The 21,447-nt window shown below is 53.2% G+C and overlaps 1 protein-coding gene across 2 annotated transcripts in view; it reads right to left on the bottom strand.

Annotated features, from left to right (window-relative positions):
* The window catches only part of LOC139410198 (disabled homolog 1-like), an 80,436-nt gene that overhangs the window by 18,507 nt on the left and 40,482 nt on the right, over positions 1 to 21,447 (bottom strand). For both annotated transcript variants that reach the window (XM_071155663.1, XM_071155664.1), the window contains exons 5-7: positions 824 to 943; positions 669 to 707; positions 299 to 361 (exon numbers count right to left, since the gene is read on the bottom strand). In XM_071155663.1, the coding sequence (XP_071011764.1) occupies positions 299 to 361; positions 669 to 707; positions 824 to 943 (222 nt within the window). The remainder of the gene's footprint in view (positions 1 to 298; positions 362 to 668; positions 708 to 823; positions 944 to 21,447) is intronic.

Genomic DNA, 21,447 nt, shown 5'->3' with positions numbered 1-21,447 from the left:
ATTATATCAATCCTATAAATTTAAAGGGCCAATTTGGGTGCAATCAAATTACCTTAATTTCTCAGAGATCTAATTAAATTTCAACAAAAGAACATTGCAGGAATGCCAATGTTATCTTTTTCTAACTACGAAAAAACCATTTCAGAACAATCTGAGATGGCTTGTTGAAATGGCTAGTTGAAATGACATGGAATGACCCTGAGGGTATTCTCAAATCATCTCTATCCCATTGGAACCCTGCTCCTATCACTCATACAACTCCACCAATCCGATCCAAGCAGAGAGGAGAGGCTTGTACCTGATAAATGCTCTCTTCTGATTGGTCGCGGATGGGCTCGTGTCCCGCCTCAAACACAATGTACTACAACACAGGCAGCAGGGAGAAGAGAGGAGGAATAAAGAGAAAAATAGGAAATAGGAATAGAAGAAAAAGGACAGGCTGAGAATATGGTGCAAAGATGTGATTGGTCAGACAGAATCATCTGTAAGTCTCGCACGCAAGCAATCCCAGAAAACTTCACACACACCTCCATTCATCTGAAAATAATCCTGGGACTCCCCCACAACTCCCCACAGACACAGATAAACAGGCACCGAGATTGAAATAAGCATTACAAATAAACATACTGACTGGATAGACAGCATTCTGATTAGTGTTTAGAAGTTACCTGGTAGACAGGATCCTCCAAATCTTCCTCCAGAATAGTCTGAAGACATAGGGATGGATGGAGAGGAGGAGAAAGGAGAGAGGGAAGAAGATCAGTGCAGTTGACGATAGAGGCAGCAGCACCAACAATAATCAGATAGTAAACATTGTGTGTACCTGGTACACAGCCTGTTCACACTGTTTGTCCTTCTGGGCTTTCTTCTCCATCTCCTCTCTCTGTTTGATCTGATAGATGAGCTGGAATAGGTCCCGAAGGTCCAGGATCACTGGCTCTGCCTGAGAGGGGGAGAGGAAGTAGAACACTTATATACAGTTGAAGTGGGAAGTTTACATACACTTAGGTTGGAGTCATTGAAACTCATTTTTCAACCACTCCACAAATTTCTTGTTAACAAACTATAGTTTTGGGATGTTGGTTAGGACATCTACTTTGTGCATGAAACAAGTAATTTTTCCAACAATTGTTTACAGACAGATTATTTCACTTAGAATTCACTGTATCACAATTCCAGTGGGTCAGAAGTTTACATACACTAAGTTGACTGTGCCTTTAAACAGCTTGGACAATTCCAGAAAATGATGTCATGACTTTAGAAGCTTCTGACAGGCTAGTTGACATAATTTGAGTTAATTGGAGGTGTACCTGTGGGTGTATTTCAAGGCCTACCTTCAACCTCAGTGCCTCTTTGCTTGACATCATGGGAAAATCAAAAGAAATCAGCCAAGACCTCAGAGTTTCTTTTCAGACCTCCAGAAGTCTGGTTCATATTTAGGAGCAATTTCCAAACACCTGAAGGTACCATGTTCATCTGTACAAACAATCATACCGCTCAGGAAGGAGACGCGTTCTGTCTCCTAGATGTGAAAGTACTTCGGTGCGAAAAGTGCAAATCAATCCCAGAACAACAGAAAAGGACCTTGTGAAGATGCTGGAGGAAACAGGTACAAAAGTATCTATATCTACAGTAAAACGAGTCCTATATTGACATAATCTGAAAGGCCGCTCAGAAAGGAAGAAGCACTGCTCCAAAACCGCCATAAAAAAGCCAGACTACAGTTTGCAACTGCACATGGGGACAAAGAACCTACTGTTTGGCCATAATGACCATTGTTATGTTTGGAGGAAAAAGGGGGAGGCTTGCAATACGAAGAACACCATCCCAACCGTGAAGCACGGAGGTGGCAGCATCATGTTGTGCGGGTGCTTTGCTGCAGGAGGGACTGGTGCACTTCACAAAATAGATGGCATCATGAGGGAGGACAATTATGTGGATATATTGAAGCAACATCTCAAGACATCAGTCAGGAAGTTAAAGCTTGGTCGTAAAATGGGTCTTCCAAATGGACAATGACCCCAAGCATATTTCCAAAGTTGTGGCAAAATGGCTTCAGGACGACAAAGCCAAGGTATTGGAGTGGCCATCACAAACCCTGACCTCAATCCTGCCGAAAATGTGTGAGCAGAACTGGAAAAGCGTGTGCGAGCAAGGAGGCCTACAAACCTGACAGTTACACCAGCTCTGTCAGGAGGAATGGGCCAAAATTCATCCAACTTATTTTTGAAGCTTGTGGAAGGCTACCCAAAATGTTTGACCCAAGTTAAACAATTTAAAGGCAATGCTACCAAATACGAATTGAATGTATGTCAACTTTTGACCCACTGGGAATATGATGAAAGAAATAAAAGCTGAACTAAATCATTCCCTCTACTATTATTCTGACATTTCACATTCTTAAAATAAAGTGGTGATCCTAACTGACCTAAAACAGGGAATTTTTACTAGGATTAAATGTCAAGAATTGTGGAAACTGAGTTTAAAAGTATTTGGCTAAGGTGTATGTAAACTTCCAACGGTATCTCTGTGGTTAACAAAACACACACGCAAGCCCGCACATATACATGAGCACACACACGAATGCACAAACACATCAACTCACATCCACAGTGCAATACAGCATTTACTGTCGATGTGGGGTTTTAAGGGGTGAGACTGGGGAACAATGAAATATAGAACATATTTCATATTTGATTAAGGCCTAACAGGGAGTTAACAGACAGTGTTTGGAGAACTACATGGACATCCCCAGTTTAGTGTTGGGTTCCTACTTCCTACCACATCTGAACTCTGATCCAGTCTTATTTAAATCATATAGTGTGTCTGACCTCTCCCTCCTCTCATTCAGACCAACTCTCATCCCTTTCTCTTCGCTGTCTTTCATAATTTATTTCTTTCCTCTCTCTGTCAGTTTCACCTCTCTCTCTCTCTCTCTCTCTCTCTCTCTCTCTCTCTCTCTCTCTCTCTCTCTCTCTCTCTCTCTCTCTCTCTCTCTCTCTCTCTCTCTCTCTCTCTCTCTCTCTCTCTCTCTCTCTCTCTCTCTCTATAAATAGAATGAACAGAGGGACAGATCTGTCTTGTCATCTCTGTATTCTCAGAAAACACTGCAGGTACTGAACTCTTGGCAACCTCAGAGGAATACATGGCAGCTTGCTGGGTTGTGTGTGTCAAAGGGCTCCAGGTCAGTTCCTGGGAGGATGAATGGGTTGATAGAGACAGTGACACACACTCACACTCATCAATATGGCATCAGAGAGCAGAGAGACGGCCTCAGATGAAACAGAGACAAAACACAAGACACACAGACACAAATAATGTCAGTTAAACCAGAAGTAAAATCCAGAGTAATTTGGTCAGCTGTGTGACTTCTGGGCCTATACGTGTCTGAAAATTGAAAGCTCCGGTGGATTACGAAGCCTAAACCCTTGCAAAAGAAAACTCTCAGCCAAAGCTGCCCCCCCTCCCCTTCCGATCCGTGTGGACACATGTCCAAAGTACCAGAAGTGAAGCAGTTTAAGCACAGCCTTCCCCCAATCCTGTTATGTCCATATTAGGGATGTGCATACAATTGCACATGAATTCACAATGAAGATGGTCTATATTGTCCCTCCCATAGAGAGAGAGAGAGAAAAGATTATGCTTTTCCCGACAGTGGTCATAGAGCTCGAGGCTCCGTGTGGGAGCCGAGGACATTTCTAGACTAATCAATGGAAGATGGAATAAGAATGACAGAACTAAAAGTTAAATAATAAGGACAGGCTTCTACAATAAGAGCCCACAGGTAGGCTGCTACAGTGCATAGTAATCTGAATGTACTTGTTGTTATTTACTGTAAGGGGAGAAAGCGCACAGTTAAAGTTATATAGTCTCAATTAGCTTAGCTAATGTTAGCTCGCTAGCGCATCAGATGAGAAACTGAAAACCACGTACCACCGCAAAACTGAAAGCATGTACCACCGCATTTAATCATGGCAAGGTGACCGGAAACATGGCCGAATACAAACAGTGTCCTTATTCCCTCCGTAAGGCAATCAAACAAGCAAAGCGTCAGTATAGAGACAAAGTGGAGTCGCAATTCAACGGCTCAAACACAAGACGTATGTGGCAGGGTCTACAGACAATCACCGATTACAAAAAGAAAACAAGTCCTGATTTGCTTCCAGACAAATCAAACAACTTCTTTGCGCACTTTGAGGACAATACAAAGACTGTGGGCTCTCCTTCTCCGTGGACATGAGTAAAACATTTAAAAGTGTTAACCCTTGCAAGGCTGCCGGCCTTGATGGCATCCCTAGCCCCGACCTCAGAGCATGCGCAGACCAGCTGGCTGGTGTGTTTACGGACATATTCAATCCATACCTATCCCAGTCTGCTGTCTCCACATGCTTCAAGATAGCTTTATTGGGAACAGCAACAATAGTGGCTAAGGTAACTGAACTAAATGACTATCGCCCCGTAGCACTCACTTCTGTCATCATGAAGTGCTTTGAGAGACTAGTCAAGGATCATATCACCTCCACCCTACCTGTCACCCTAGACCCACTTCAATTTGCTTACCGCCCAAATAGGTCCACAGACGATGCAATCGCCATCACACTACACACTGCCCTATCCCATCTGGACAAGAGGAATACCTATGTAAGAATGCTGTTCATTGACTATAGCCCAGCATCCAACACCATAGTACCCTCCAACGTCACCATTAAGCTTGAGGCCCTGGGTCTGAACCCCGCTCTGTGCAATTGGGTCCTGGACTTGCTGACGGGCCGCCCCCAAGTGGTGAAGGTAGGAAACAACATCTACACTTCATTGATCCTCAACGCAGGGGCCCCACAAGGGTGTGTGCTCAGCCCCCTCCTGTACCCATGTACCCATGTTTACCCATGACTGTGTGGCCATGCATGCCTCTATCTCATCAAGTTTGCAGACGACACTACAGTAGAAGGCTTGATTACCAACAATGACGAGACTGCCGACAGGGAAGAGGTGAGGGCCATCGGAGTGTCGTGTCTGGAAAATAACCCCCCACTCAGGGTCAGCAGAACAAAATATATGATCGTGTATATACAAAAATAATAAAAATGGGTACAAAAACCCGTCGTGCAACAACACATAACTAGCACAAACATACAATCAAACAATCTCCGACAAGGACATGAGGGGAAACAGAGGGTTAAATACACAACATGTAATTGATGGGATTGGAACCAGGTGTGAAGGAAGACAAGACAAAAGCAATGGAAAATGAAAAATGGATCAGTGATGACTAGAAAGTTGGTGACGTTGCCTGCCAAACACAAGCCCGAACAAGGAGAGGGAACGACTTCGGCGGAAGTCGTGACAGTACACCCCCCCCCCTGGCAATAAGACCTCAAAAGCCTACCCACATCCTGGTTAACTCTCTCCACCTGCCCGTTACTCTCGGGGTGAAAACTGGAGGTAAGGATGAGCGAGACCACCAGACGTTCCATGAACGCCCTCCAGACCCTTGACGTGAATTGGGGACCCCGATCAGACACTATATCCTTAGGCACCCCGTAGTGCCGGAAGACGTGTGTAAACAGGGCCTCCGCAGTTTGTAGGGCCGTAGGGAGACCGGGAAAAGGGAAGAGACGACAGGACTTAGAAAAATGATCCACAACGACCAGGATCGCGGTGTTTCCCTGTGAAGGTGGAAGATCGGTTAGGTAATCCACCGATAGGTGTGACCATTGCCGTTGTGGAACGAGTACACAGAGCAGGAGGAAACAAACTCTCACGTCCTTAGCTAAAGTGGGCCACCAGTACTTCCCACTAAGACAGCGCACCGTCCGTCCGATCCTAAGATGACCAGAGGAGGGTGACTGGTGGGCCCAATAGATCAGCCGGTCGCGGACAGCAGACGGAACATACAGACGCCCAGCTGGACACTGAGGGGGAGCGGGCTCTGCCCGCTCAATGTCCACGTCCAGCTCCCACACTTCCGGCAAGAGCAAGAGGCGGGGAGTATGGGAGTGGGATCCATGGGCCTCTCCTTTGTGTCATACAGCCGGGACAATGCATCTGCCTTAACGTTCTGGGAGCCCACATAATGGGTGAAAAACATGGCCCACCTTGCCTGGCAAGGGTTCAGTCTCATCGCCGCCCGGATGTACTCCAGATTGCGGTGGTCAGTCCAGATGAGAAAAGGGTGTCTAGCCCCCTCAAGCCAATGTATCCACGCCTTAGGGCCTTGATGACAGCCAACAACTCCCGGTCCCCCACGTCATAGTTTCGCTCTGCCGGGCAGCGCATCTTCGTGAAGAAAGCACAAGGGCGGAGCTTCGGTGGCATACCCGAGCGCTGAGAGAGCACAGTTCCTATCCCAGCCTCGGACGCGTCCACCTCCACTATGAATGCTAAAGAGGGATCCGAATGAGCCAGTACGGGAACCGAGGTAAACAAAGCCCTCAGGTAACTGAAAGCCCTGTCCGCCTCAGCTGTCCACTGCAAGCGCACTGGACCCCCCTTCAGCAGTGAAGTAGTGGGAACCACTACCTGACCAAAACCCTGGATAAACCTCCGGTAGTAGTTGGCAAATCCTAAGAATCGCTGCACCTCCTTTACCGTGGTGGGAGTCGGCCAATTACGCACGGCTGCAATGCGGTCACTCTCCATCTCCACCCCTGACGTGGAAACGCGATACCCTAGGAAGGAGACGGATTGTTGGAAGAACAGGCATTTCTCAGCCTTGGCCCCTCCCTGCTCCCCTCATCACTCACACAGCACGGCCCCTCCCTGCTCCCCTCATCACTCACACAGCACGGCCCCTCCTTGCTCCCCTAATCACTCACACCGCACGGCCCCTCCCTGCTCCCCTCATCACTCACACAGCACGGCCCCTCCCTGCTCCCCTCATCACTCACACAGCATGGCTCCTCCCTGCTCCCCTCATCACTCACACCGCACGGCCCCTCCTTGCTCCCCTCATCACTCACACCGCACGGCTCCTCCCTGCTCCCCTCATCACTCCCACCGCACGGCGCCTCCCTGCTCCCCTCATCACTCACACCGCACGGCCCCTCCCTGCTCCCCTCATCACTCACACCGCACGGCCCCTCCCTGCTCCCCTCATCACTCACACAGAGCACGGCCCCTCCCTGCTCCCCTCATCACTCATACAGCACGGCCCCTCCCTGCTCCCCTCATCACTCACACAGCACGGCCCCTCCCTGCTCCCCTCATCACTCACACAGCATGGCTCCTCCCTGCTCCCCTCATCACTCACACCGCACGGCCCCTCCCTGCTCCCCTCATCACTCACACAGCACGGCCACTCCCTGCTCCCCTCATCACTCACACAGCACGGCTCCTCCCTGCTCCCCTCATCACTCACACCGCACGGCTCCTCCCTGCTCCCCTCATCACTCACACCGCACGGCTCCTCCCTGCTCCCCTCATCACTCACACCGCACGGCTCCTCCCTGCTCCCCTCATCACTCACACCGCACGGCTCCTCCCTGCTCCCCTCATCACTCACACCGCACGGCCCCTCCCTGCTCCCCTCATCACTCACACCGCACGGCTCCTCCCTGCTCCCCTCATCACTCATACCGCGCGGCCCCTCCCTGCTCCCCTCATCACTCACACCGCACGGCTCCTCCCTGCTCCCCTCATCACTCACACCGCACGGCCCCTCATCCTGCTCCCTGCTCCCCTCATCACTCACACCGCACGGCCCCTCCCTGCTCCCCTCATCACTCACACAGCACGGCCCCTCCCTGCTCCCCTCATCACTCACACAGCACGGCCCCTCCCTGCTCCCCTCATCACTCACACCGCACGGCTCCTCCCTGCTCCCCTCATCACTCACACAGCACGGCCCCTCCCTGCTCCCCTCATCACTCATACGCACGGCTCCTCCCTGCTCCCCTCATCACTCACACCGCACGGCTCCTCCCTGCTCCCCTCATCACTCACACAGCACGGCCCCTCCCTGCTCCCCTCATCACTCACACAGCACGGCCCCTCCCTGCTCCCCTCATCACTCATACAGCACGGCCCCTCCCTGCTCCCCTCATCACTCACACCGCACGGCCCCTCCCTGCTCCCCTCATCACTCACACCGCACGGCACCTCCCTGCTCCCCTCATCACTCACACCGCACGGCCCCTCCCTGCTCCCCTCATCACTCACACCGCACGGCTCCTCCCTGCTCCCCTCATCACTCACACCGCACGGCTCCTCCCTGCTCCCCTCATCACTCACACCGCACGGCTCCTCCCTGCTCCCCTCATCACTCACACAGCACGGCCCCTCCCTGCTCCCCTCATCACTCACACCGCACGGCCCCTCCCTGCTCCCCTCATCACTCACACCGCACGGCTCCTCCCTGCTCCCCTCATCACTCACACCGCACGGCCCCTCCCTGCTCCCCTCATCACTCACACCGCACGGCTCCTCCCTGCTCCCCTCATCACTCACACCGCACGGCTCCTCCCTGCTCCCCTCATCACTCACACCGCACGGCCCCTCCCTGCTCCCCTCATCACTCACACCGCACGGCCCCTCCCTGCTCCCCTCATCACTCACACAGCACGGTCCCTCCCTGCTCCCCTCATCACTCACACCGCATGGCTCCTCCCTGCTCCCCTCATCACTCACACCGCACGGCTCCTCCCTGCTCCCCTCATCACTCATACCGCACGGCCCCTCCCTGCTCCCCTCATCACTCATACCGCACGGCTCCTCCCTGCTCCCCTCATCACTCACACAGCACGGCCCCTCCCTGCTCCCCTCATCACTCACACCGCACGGCTCCTCCCTGCTCCCCTCATCACTCACACCGCACGGTCCCTCCCTGCTCCCCTCATCACTCACTACAGCACGGCCCCTCCCTGCTCCCCTCATCACTCATACAGCACGGCTCCTCCCTGCTTCCCTCATCACTCACACAGCACGGCCCCTCCCTGCTCCCCTCATCACTCACACAGCACGGCCCCTCCCTGCTCCCCTCATCACTCACACAGCACGGCCCCTCCCTGCTCCCCTCATCACTCACACAGCACGGTCCCTCCCTGCTCCCCTCCACTCACACAGCACGGCCCCTCCCTGCTCCCCTCATCACTCACACAGCACGGCCCCTCCCTGCTCCCCTCATCACTCACACAGCACGGCTCCTCCCTGCTCCCCTCATCACTCACACCGCACGGCCCCTCCCTGCTCCCCTCATCACTCACACAGCACGGCTCCTCCCTGCTCCCCTCATCACTCACACAGCACGGCCCCTCCCTGCTCCCCTCATCACTCACACAGCACGGCCCCTCCCTGCTCCCCTCATCACTCATACAGCACGGCCCCTCCCTGCTCCCCTCATCACTCACACAGCACGGCCCCTCCCTGCTCCCCTCATCACTCACACAGCATGGCTCCTCCCTGCTCCCCTCATCACTCATACAGCACGGCTCCTCCCTGCTCTCTCATCACTCACACAGCATGGCTCCTCCCGGCTCCCCTCATCACTCATACAGCACGGCCCCTCCCTGCTCCCCTCATCACTCACACAGCATGGCTCCTCCCTGCTCCCTCATCACTCACACAGAACGGCCCCTCCCTGCTCCCCTCATCACTCATACAGCACGGCCCCTCCCTGCTCCCCTCATCACTCACACCGCACGGCTCCTCCCTGCTCCCCTCATCACTCACAACGCACGGCCCCTCCCTGCTCCCCTCATCACTCACACAGCACGGCTCCTCCCTGCTCCCCTCATCACTCACACCGCACGGTCCCTCCCTGCTCCCCTCATCACTCACACAGCACGGCCCCTCCCTGCTCCCCTCATTAATCATACAGCACGGCTCCTCCCTGCTCCCCTCATCACTCACACAGCACGGCCCCTCCCTGCTCCCCTCATCACTCATACAGCACGGCCCCTCCCTGCTCCCCTCATCACTCACACAGCACGGCCCCTCCCTGCTCCCCTCATCACTCATACAGCACGGCCCCTCCCTGCTCCCCTCATCAATCATACAGCACGGCCCCTCCCTGCTCCCCTCATCACTCACACAGCACGGCCCCTCCCTGCTCCCCTCATCACTCACACAGCACGGCTCCTCCCTGCTCCCCTCATCACTCACACCGCACGGCCCCTCCCTGCTCCCCTCATCACTCATACAGCACGGCTCCTCCCTGCTCCCCTCATCACTCACACAGCACGGCCCCTCCCTGCTCCCCTCATCACTCACACAGCACGGCCCCTCCCTGCTCCCCTCATCACTCATACAGCACGGCCCCTCCCTGCTCCCCTCATCACTCACACAGCATGGCTCCTCCCTGCTCCCCTCATCACTCACACAGCATGGCTCCTCCCTGCTCCCCTCATCACTCACACAGCACGGCTCCTCCCTGCTCCCTCATCACTCACACAGCATGGCTCCTCCCTGCTCCCCTCATCACTCATACAGCACGGCCTCTCCCTGCTCCCCTCATCACTCACACAGCATGGCTCCTCCCTGCTCTCTCATCACTCACACAGAACGGCCCCTCCCTGTTCCCCTCATCACTCAAACAGCACGGCCCCTCCCTGCTCCCCTCATCACTCACACCGCACGGCTCCTCCCTGCTCTCTCATCACTCACAACGCACGGCCCCTCCCTGCTCCCCTCATCAATCATACAGCACGGCTCCTCCCTGCTCCCCTCATCACTCACACCGCACGGCCCCTCCCTGCTCCCCTCATCACTCACACAGCACGGCCCCTCCCTGCTCCCCTCATCACTCATACAGCACGGCTCCTCCCTGCTCCCCTCATCACTCACACAGCACGGCCCCTCCCTGCTCCCCTCATCACTCATACAGCACGGCCCCTCCCTGCTCTCCTCATCACTCACACAGCACGGCCCCTCCCTGCTCCCCTCATCACTCATACAGCACGGCCCCTCCCTGCTCCCCTCATCAATCATACAGCACGGCCCCTCCCTGCTCCCCTCATCACTCACACAGCACGGCTCCTCCCTGCTCCCCTCATCACTCACACCGCACGGCTCCTCCCTGCTCCCCTCATCACTCATACAGCACGGCTCCTCCCTGCTCCCCTCATCACTCACACAGCACGGCCCCTCCCTGCTCCCCTCATCACTCACACAGCACGGCCCCTCCCTGCTCCCCTCATCACTCATACAGCACGGCCCCTCCCTGCTCCCCTTATCACTCACACAGCATGGCTCCTCCATGCTCCCCTCATCACTCACACAGCATGGCTCCTCCCGGGTCCCCTCATCACTCATACAGCACGGCTCCTCCCTGCTCTCTCATCACTCACACAGCATGGCTCCTCCCGGCTCCCCTCATCACTCATACAGCACGGCCCCTCCCTGCTCCCCTCATCACTCACACAGCATGGCTCCTCCCTGCTCCCTCATCACTCACACAGAACGGCCCCTCCCTGTTCCCCTCATCACTCAAACAGCACGGCCCCTCCCTGCTCCCCTCATCACTCACACCGCACGGCTCCTCCCTGCTCTCTCATCACTCACAACGCACGGCTCCTCCCTGCTCCCCTCATCACTCACACCGCATGGCTCCTCCCTGCTCCCCTCATCACTCACACCGCACGGCCCCTCCCTGCTCCCCTCATCACTCACACCGCACGGCTCCTCCCTGCTCCCCTCATCACTCACACAGCACGGCCCCTCCCTGCTCCCCTCATCACTCACACAGCACGGCCCCTCCCTGCTGCCCCCCTCATCACTCACACAGCACGGCCCCTCCCTGCTCCCCTCATCACTCACACAGCACGGCCCCTCCCTGCTCCCCTCATCACTCACACCGCACGGCTCCTCCCTGCTCCCCTCATCACTCACACCGCACGGCCCCTCCCTGCTCCCCTCATCACTCACACCGCACGGCTCCTCCCTGCTCCCCTCATCACTCACACAGCACGGCTCCTCCCTGCTCCCCTCATCACTCACACCGCACGGCTCCTCCCTGCTCCCCTCATCACTCACACAGCACGGCCCCTCCCTGCTCCCCTCATCACTCACACAGCACGGCTCCTCCCTGCTCCCCTCATCACTCACACAGCACGGCCCCTCCCTGCTCCCCTCATCACTCACACCGCACGGCTCCTCCCTGCTCCCCTCATCACTCACACCGCACGGCCCCTCCCTGCTCCCCTCATCACTCACACAGCACGGTCCCTCCCTGCTCCCCTCATCACTCACACAGCACGGCCCCTCCCTGCTCCCCTCATCACTCACACAGCACGGTCCCTCCCTGCTCCCCTCATCACTCATACAGCACGGCCCCTCCCTGCTCCCCTCATCACTCATACCGCACGGCTCCTCCCTGCTCCCCTCATCACTCACACCGCACGGCCCCTCCCTGCTCCCCTCATCACTCACACAGCACGGCCCCTCCCTGCTCCCCTCATCACTCATACAGCACGGCCCCTCCCTGCTCCCCTCATCACTCACACAGCACGGCCCCTCCCTGCTCCCCTCATCACTCACATCGCACGGCTCCTCCCTGCTCCCCTCATCACTCACACCGCACGGCCCCTCCCTGCTCCCCTCATCACTCACACCGCACGGCTCCTCCCTGCTCCCCTCATCACTCACACAGCACGGCCCCTCCCTGCTCCCCTCATCACTCACACCGCACGGCTCCTCCCTGCTCCCCTCATCACTCACACCGCACGGCCCCTCCCTGCTCCCCTCATCACTCACACCGCACGGCTCCTCCCTGCTCCCCTCATCACTCACACCGCACGGCTCCTCCCTGCTCCCCTCATCACTCACACCGCACGGCTCCTCCCTGCTCCCCTCATCACTCACACCGCACGGCCCCTCCCTGCTCCCCTCATCACTCACACAGCACGGCCCCTCCCTGCTCCCCTCATCACTCACACAGCACGGCTCCTCCCTGCTCCCCTCATCACTCACACCGCACGGCCCCTCCCTGCTCCCCTCATCACTCACACCGCACGGCTCCTCCCTGCTCCCCTCATCACTCACACCGCACGGCCCCTCCCTGCTCCCCTCATCACTCACACAGCACGGCCCCTCCCTGCTCCCCTCATCACTCATACAGCACGGCCCCTCCCTGCTCCCCTCATCACTCATACAGCACGGCTCCTCCCTGCTCCCCTCATCACTCACACAGCACGGCCCCTCCCTGCTCCCCTCATCACTCACACAGCACGGCCCCTCCCTGCTTGCCCCCCTCATCACTCATACAGCACGGCCCCTCCCTGCTCCCCTCATCACTCACACAGCACGGCCCCTCCCTGCTCCCCTCATCACTCACACCGCACGGCTCCTCCCTGCTCCCCTCATCACTCACACCGCACGGCCCCTCCCTGCTCCCCTCATCACTCACATCGCACGGCTCCTCCCTGCTCCCCTCATCACTCACACAGCACGGCTCCTCCCTGCTCCCCTCATCACTCACACCGCACGGCTCCTCCCTGCTCCCCTCATCACTCACACTGCACGGCCCCTCCCTGCTCCCCTCATCACTCACACAGCACGGCCCCTCCCTGCTCCCCTCATCACTCACACAGCACGGCCCCTCCCTGCTCCCCTCATCACTCACACAGCATGGCTCCTCCCTGCTCCCCTCATCACTCACACAGCATGGCTCCTCCCTGCTCCCCTCATCACTCATACAGCACGGCTCCTCCCTGCTCTCTCATCACTCACACAGCATGGCTCCTCCCGGCTCCCCTCATCACTCATACAGCACGGCCCCTCCCTGCTCCCCTCATCACTCACACAGCATGGCTCCTCCCTGCTCCCTCATCACTCACACAGCATGGCTCCTCCCTGCTCCCCTCATCACTCACACCGCACAGCTCCTCCCTGCTCCCCTCATCACTCACACAGCACGGCCCCTCCCTGCTCCCCTCATCACTCACACAGCACGGCCCCTCCCTGCTCCCCTCATCACTCATACAGCACGGCCCCTCCCTGCTCCCCTCATCACTCATACAGCACGGCCCCTCCCTGCTCCCCTCATCACTCACACAGCACGGCCCCTCCCTGCTCCCCTCATCACTCATACAGCACGGCTCCTCCCTGCTCCCTCATCACTCACACAGCACGGCTCCTCCCTGCTCCCCTCATCACTCACACAGCACGGCCCCTCCCTGCTCCCCTCATCACTCACACAGCACGGCCCCTCCCTGCTCCCCTCATCACTCACACAGCACGGCCCCTCCCTGCTCCCCTCATCACTCACACAGCACGGCCCCTCCCGGCTCCCCTCATCACTCATACAGCACGGCCCCTCCCTGCTCCCCTCATCACTCACACAGCATGGCTCCTCCCTGCTCTCTCATCACTCACACAGCATGGCTCCTCCCGGCTCCCCTCATCACTCACACCGCACAGCTCCTCCCTGCTCCCCTCATCACTCACACAGCACGGCCCCTCCCTGCTCCCCTCATCACTCATACAGCACGGCTCCTCCCTGCTCCCCTCATCACTCATACAGCACGGCCCCTCCCTGCTCCCCTCATCACTCATACAGCACGGCCCCTCCCTGCTCCCCTCATCACTCACACAGCACGGCCCCTCCCTGCTCCCCTCATCACTCATACAGCACGGCTCCTCCCTGCTCTCTCATCACTCACACAGCACGGCTCCTCCCTGCTCCCCTCATCACTCATACAGCACGGCCCCTCCCTGCTCCCCTCATCACTCACACAGCACGGCCCCTCCCTGCTCCCCTCATCACTCATACAGCACGGCTCCTCCCTGCTCCCCTCATCAATCATACAGCACGGCTCCTCCCTGCTCCCCTCATCACGGTGGCATAGCTGGCATAGATGGCATAGCCTAATACAGAAACATGTCAGTTCTATATATTCCTCTATATATTCCTCTATATATTCCTCTGTTGCACTGAAATGACATGCATGATTGTTGTTGATGCTCCGATGTTCAGATGAAGGGATTAAATAGTATAATGTGCACCACGTGACGCTCAACTTAAACTGCAGTGTGTAGCCTACTGTAGCTGCTGGAAAAGGAATGCAAAGCCTATACTTTATCACTCAGGACATGATAACTTTCCAGTGTGCTACTATTTTTGCCATTTAATGTTGTTAATAAAACAAAATCAGACAACCCATAGTATAATAGTTTACCTATTTACCTAGTCATTTACATTCAGTGGTGACTCGTCATTCAGGGCAGGTGTGGCAGAGCCAAGCCTGTTTTAAGCCCTACCTGTTGAGCTAAAAAAAATGTTTCTGTGGTGGTGGGGCAGCCAGCGAAAAGCAGAGGGTAGGCTTTGGGAATTTTCTCTAGTTGCGCCATGATTGGCTCAGTGTTCTGTCACTCATGGATACACTACGTCACCGAAGAATCTTCAGAGAGAGCTAGGCAGTTCAAGCCCCCTTGGGTGCTGCCATAGATTTAAATTAGAAGTGCCCATCCAAAAAGGCTCAAGGTCCTTGGCCACAGGTAAAATGACGTCAAATCACATTATATCTACTGTAGCATTGATTGGACTGATCATGTCAAAGTCATACCTTCAAAATCTTAGCTACAAATGTACTGTAGACAAGCAGTCATCATCATGAATCACGTTAACAATCTACTGGCAAATCCTTTTCAATTCTTGTCATACGAAGAGAAATGATAGATAGAATGTCTCGGTGATCATCGGCCATTGGACATTACACAAGTCGGGAATCGCAAATTCCACAATGAGGAAGGAATCAATGGCTCAGTGGCTTACTGCGATGCAAAGTAATCACTGTTTTGCTTCCCCTGCCTGCTATTCGGTGGAGAGGGTGTGTGGTCCAAGTCTGGGTTTAAGGATTTAAAACATCTGTCTGAAAGGGTCTCTTTTACAAGCATAATAGGATTAACATTCACAATCAACACCATGGGCCAGAAATGGTTGAATCCATTGTCCGTGCTGTCAATCCAGCATGACTTCTGCCGGGTTCAAAACAACTGGGAAATCACAGATTTTGGTGCATTCAAGACAACTGGGAATGAGCTCCGACTGGGAAAACACAATTTGAACGCTCATACAACTCGGAATTCCAAGTCGGGAACTCGGTCGGGTCTTTTCCTAGAGCTCCGACTTTCTGACCTGAAGATCACTGACATCATGATTTTACCTGTTTTTTTTTTCTCCAAAGTTCCAAGTTGTCTTGAAAGCCCCATGAATCCAAACCAAAAATAGGCCTTTCTCTTGTATGCTGCTGCATAAATGATGTAATAAGCCAGGGATATATGTATACTGTAGCTTAGAAAGTAATACTAAGTGTATGTTGTGAAGTAAGCTGTTAGTAGCCCATGCGTCTCACCCTAAGAATTTGGTCCTTCTCCCCCTCAGAACATAGCCTGCAGTTCTGACTTGGTGGTGCACATGTAGCCTATAGCCATTTTTAGAGAAATGTCATCATCGAATATTCTAAAAGCTTTCATTGTCTGCTTATATGCCCCCATTATTTATCCTACGTTTCTGACTTGGTGTACAAGGAGAATACTGTAAGAACGGCCCATGTTCTGAATTCTGTCGCTATCCATTTCAAAAGTGCTGAACAAAAAGGCATATTGTCCATCTGAGTTCACTCATCAATGTCTTAATTACAGCTTAACTCTTATCCGCTCATCGTTCCCTTATGCCATAGTTTGTACATCTTAATTGATATATTGTTTCTATAGGTCTCTGTCATTAGTAGGCAATGTTTAGGCAATGTTGGAATGATGCATATCTATGTTTTGCTTACTTTGTGTATTATAATTAGCTCATGTGCTTTTCCTCACGATGAAGGGATACTATAATATTGTTGTGTCTGTAACCATGTTGCCAGTGAAAGTTCAGTAATAGACCCATGTAATTCCAGTTGATATTGCGAGGGTTGTGTATGTCGTTATAGGCCTATATTCTATAAAAGTGGATGCTCGTGATTGTATTTTCATTCCTTTTTGACCACATAAACCTAATGAAATACTTCAACTGGTAGGCTAAAGTTAGGAGGGGGTGGTCTTGGTGAGAACGTGCTGTGGGATTATATAAAATACTCTTTGAAGTGGTAGGGTTCCAGATGTTTTCAGAAGATTGGCAGAGACCGCCAGGACAGAGAAGAGCTTGGACTGGGGTGAGCGGGAGCTGCCCTCCTGTAGCGGTGGGAGGACCAAGAGACCAGAGGTGGCAGAACGGAGTGCTCGGGTTGGGGTGTAGGGTTTGAGCAGAGCCTGAAGGTAGGGAGGGGCAGTTCCTCTTGCTGCTCCGTAGGTAAGTACCATGGTCTTGTAGTGGATGTGAGCTTCTACTGGAAGCCAGTGGAGTGTGAGGAAGGAGCGGGGTGACATGGGAGGAGCAGGGTGACATGGGAGAAGCAGGGTGACATGGGAGGAGCGGGGTGACATGGGAGAAGCGGGGTGACATGGGAGAAGCAGGGTGACATGGGAGGAGCGGGGTGACATGGGAGAAGCAGGGTGACATGGGAGAAGCAGGGTGACATGGGAGAACATGCAAAGGTAGAACACCAGGCGGGCTGCAGCGTTCTGGATAAGTTGCAGGGGTTTGATGGCACAAGTGGGGAGCCCAGCCAACAGAGTTGCAGTAGTCCAGGCGGGAGATGACAAGTGCCTGGATTAGGACTTCCAGTGTGAGGTAGGGTCGTACTCTACGGATGTTGTAGAGCATGAACCTGCAGGAGCACTGCTTTGATGTTTGCAGAGAATGGCAGAAGTTCTTTGCACTCTGGGAGGACACTGTGGAGTTGTCAAAAGTGATGGAGAGGACTTTAAGCAGGCAGACCTTCCCCGGTGGGAAGAGCAGCTACGTCTTGTCAAGGTGGAGCTTGAGGTGGTGGGCCGACATCCAAGCTGAGATGTCTGCCAGGCATGCAGAGATGCGTGTCACCACCTGAGTGTCAGGAAGGGGCGAAGGCGTAAAAAGTAGTTGAGTGTCATCCACATAGCAATGATAGGAGAGACCATGTGATGGAGCCCAGGGACTTGTGTACAGAGACAAGAGGAGAGGAACTAGAACCGAGTGCTGGGGGACACCAGTCGTGAGAGTACGTGGCACAGACACAGAGATTTAGGATAGAGATTTAGCTTTGGCAGTGCAGAGAGCCTCCGTGACACAAAGATGAACAGTCTTGGTTGAGTGACCCGACTTGAAGCCTGACTGTTTAGGGTCAAGAAGATGGTTCTGAGAGAGATAGCGAGGAAGTTGGTCAGAGACAGCACATTCAAGTGTTTTGGAAAGAAAAGAAAGAAGGGATACCGGTCTGTAGGTTTTGACGACAGAGGAATCGAGTGTTGGCTTCTTGAGGAGGGGAGCGACTCGGGCAATTTTGAAGTCCAGGAGGACGCATCTCCAGAGATGGTCTGGAGAAGGGATGGGTCGAGTGGGCAGGTTGTAGGGTGGCCAGACCTCACTAGTCACAAGATTCCCTCTGCAGAGAGAGGGGAGAAAGTGATCAAGGCGTAGGGGAGTGGGACCAGTGGACTTAATAGGCTGAGTGAATGAGGAGGGGGTGGAGGATTAAGGACAGAGGAGAAGGTGGAAAAGAGTTTCCTAGGGTTAGAGGCAGAAGCTTGAAATGTAGAATGATCGAAAGTGGCTTTAGCAGCAGATAGACAGGCAGAGAAGGTAGGGAGTCGAAGGATGGTAGGTAGGGAGTCGAAGGATGGTAGGTAGGGAGTCGAAGGATGGTAGGTAGGGAGTCGAAGGATGGTAGGTAGGGAGTCGAAGGATGATTTATTTTTTATTTTATTTCATTTTATTTAACCAGGTAGGCCAGTTGAGAACAAGTTCTCATTTACAACTGCGACCTGGACAAGATAAAGCCAAGCAGCGCGACAAAAACAACAACACAGAGTTAAACAATATAAACATCTATTTACAGTGTGTGGAAATGTATTAAGATTAGAGAGGTAAGGCAATAAATAGGCCATAGTGGCGAAATAATAACAATTTAGCATTAGCATTGGAGAGATAGATCTGCAGATGATGATGTGCAGGTACAGATACTGGGGTGCAAAAGAGCAAAAATAAATAACAATATGTGGATGAGGTAGTTGGGTGGGCTATTTACAGATGGGCTGTGTACAGGTGCAGTGATCGGTAAGCTGCTCTGACAGCTGCTGCTTAAAGTTAGTGAGGGAGATATAAGTCTCCAGCTTCAGTGATTTTTGCAATTCGTTCCAGTCATTGGCAGCAGAGAACTGGAAGGAAAGACGGCCAAAGTAGGAGTTGGCTTTGGGGATGGCCAGTGAAATGTACCTGCTGGAGCACATGCTACGGGTGAGTGTTGCTATGGTGATCAGTGAGCTGAGATAAGGAGGGGGCTTTACCGAGCAAAGACTTATAGATGACCTGGAGCCAGTTGGTTTGGCAGCAAATTTGAAGTGAGGGCCAGCCAACGAGAGCATACAGGTCGCAGTGGTGGGTAGTATATGGGGCTTTGGTGACAAAATGGATTGCACTGTGATAGACTACATCCAATGTGGTCTTATTCTCCATGAACTTTACAGTGTCCCAAGACTTTTGGGAATTTGTGCAACAGGATGCACATTTCTGTTTGAAAAAGCTATCCTTTGCTTTCCTAACTGACTGAGTATATTGGTTCCTAACTTCCCTGAAAAGTTGCATATTGCGGAGGCTATTCGATGCTAATGCAGAACGCCACGGATGTTTTTGTGCTGGTCAAGGGCAGTCAAGTCCGGAGTGAACCAAGGGCTATATATGTCCTTAGTTCTACATTTTTTGAATGGGGCATGCTTATTTAAGATGTTGAGGAAATAACTTTTAAAGGATATCCAGGCATGCTCTACTGACGGGATGAGGACAATGTCCTTCCAAGATACCTGGGCCAGGTCGATTAGAAAGGCCTGCTCACTGAAGTGTTTTAGGGAACGTTTGACAGCGGACCTATTACGGATGCAGGCAATGAGGCAGTGATCGCTAAGATCCTGGTTGAAGACAGCAGAGGTGTATTTAGATGGCAGGTTGGTCAGGATGATATCTATGAGGGTGCCCGTGTTAACGGATTTAGGGTACCTGGTAGGTTCCTTGATTTGTGTGAGATTGAGGGCATCTAGCTTAGATTGTAGGACGGCCGGGGTGTTAAGCATATCCCAGTTTAGGTCACCTAACAGTACGAACTCTGAAGATAAATGGGGGCAATCAATTCACATATGGTGTCCAGGGCACAGCTGGGGGCTGAGGGGGGGGGGGGTCTATAACAAGCGAGAGACTTATTTCTGGAAAGGTGGATTTTTAAAAGTAGAAGCTCGAACTGTTTGAGCACAGTCCTGGATAGCATGACAGAACTCTGCAGGCTAGCTCTGCAGTAGATTGCAACTCCGCCCACTTTGGCAGTTCTATCTTGGCCGAAAATGTTGTAGTTGGAGATGGACATTTCTGAATTGTTGGTGGCATCAGGGTTGGCGGAGTGTGCTAAAGCAGTGAATAAACTTAGGGAGGAGGCTTCTAATGTTAACATGCATGAAACCAAGGCTTTAACAGTTACAGAAGTCATAAGTCCTCCAAAAGTTTAGTATTCCAAAATATTTGCTCAGCTGGCCGCTGCCCTGTTCTGAAAGCTCGCAATGAGTAACTCAGCCATGGAGCAGGAGGGGAAGGCCGGCCGGGAGAAAGTGCGAGTCACAGGATGCAGAAAAGGAGGAGAGTAGGGTTGGAGAGGCAGAATGGAGACGGAGATTACGATGGCACATGACCATCTGGGTAGGTGCCGAGTGGCTAGAGTTGGAGGAAAGGGAGACAGAAAAGGAAACAAAGTAGTCACAGTAATCAGAGACCAGGAGGGGAGGGGGGTGGTGCAATGAGACTAGTAGGTGAACAGCCTCTAGTAAAGATGAGGTCAAGCGTATTGCCTGCCTTGTGAGTGGGAGGGGACTGGGAAAGGGTGAGGTTAAAAGAGGCAAGGAGGGGAATGAGAGAGTTGGAAAGAATTGAATCAAAGGCAGACATAGGGAAGTGGAAGTCGCCAAGTATGAAGAGTGGTGAGCCATCGTCAGGCAATGAGCTTGTCAAGGTGCCAAACTCATTGAGGAACTCTCTAAGAACACCTGGTGGATGATAGATGTCAACAACGTTAAAACCTCTACGGGATCGGTGTACACTCCTCATACTGTACATGTACCTTTAACTTCTAGTATAGCAAGTATTTCAAATTAGAACCCAACACTGTCAAGTGGATGGATTATATTGGCAAAGGAGAAATGCTCACTAACAATGACGTAAACAAATATGTGCCCAAAATTAGAGAGAAATAAGCTTTTTGTGCATATGGAACATTTCTGGGATCTTTTATTTCAGCTCATGACAAATCGGCCAAACACTTTACATGTGTTTATATACAGTATATATATATATATATTTAAAATATATTTTATTCAAGTTTTACAAAATGTACATCAACACATCCACCCGACCCACCTAGTCCCTTCCCTACCTCTCCACCCTACCTCAGTCCATCCACC

The sequence above is a fragment of the Oncorhynchus clarkii genome, chromosome 5, assembly GCF_045791955.1.
Source record: "Oncorhynchus clarkii lewisi isolate Uvic-CL-2024 chromosome 5, UVic_Ocla_1.0, whole genome shotgun sequence".
NCBI classification, from domain to species: domain Eukaryota; kingdom Metazoa; phylum Chordata; class Actinopteri; order Salmoniformes; family Salmonidae; genus Oncorhynchus; species Oncorhynchus clarkii.
The sequence above is the reverse complement of the archived record's forward strand: the minus strand, read 5'-3'. Positions and strand labels throughout refer to the sequence as shown.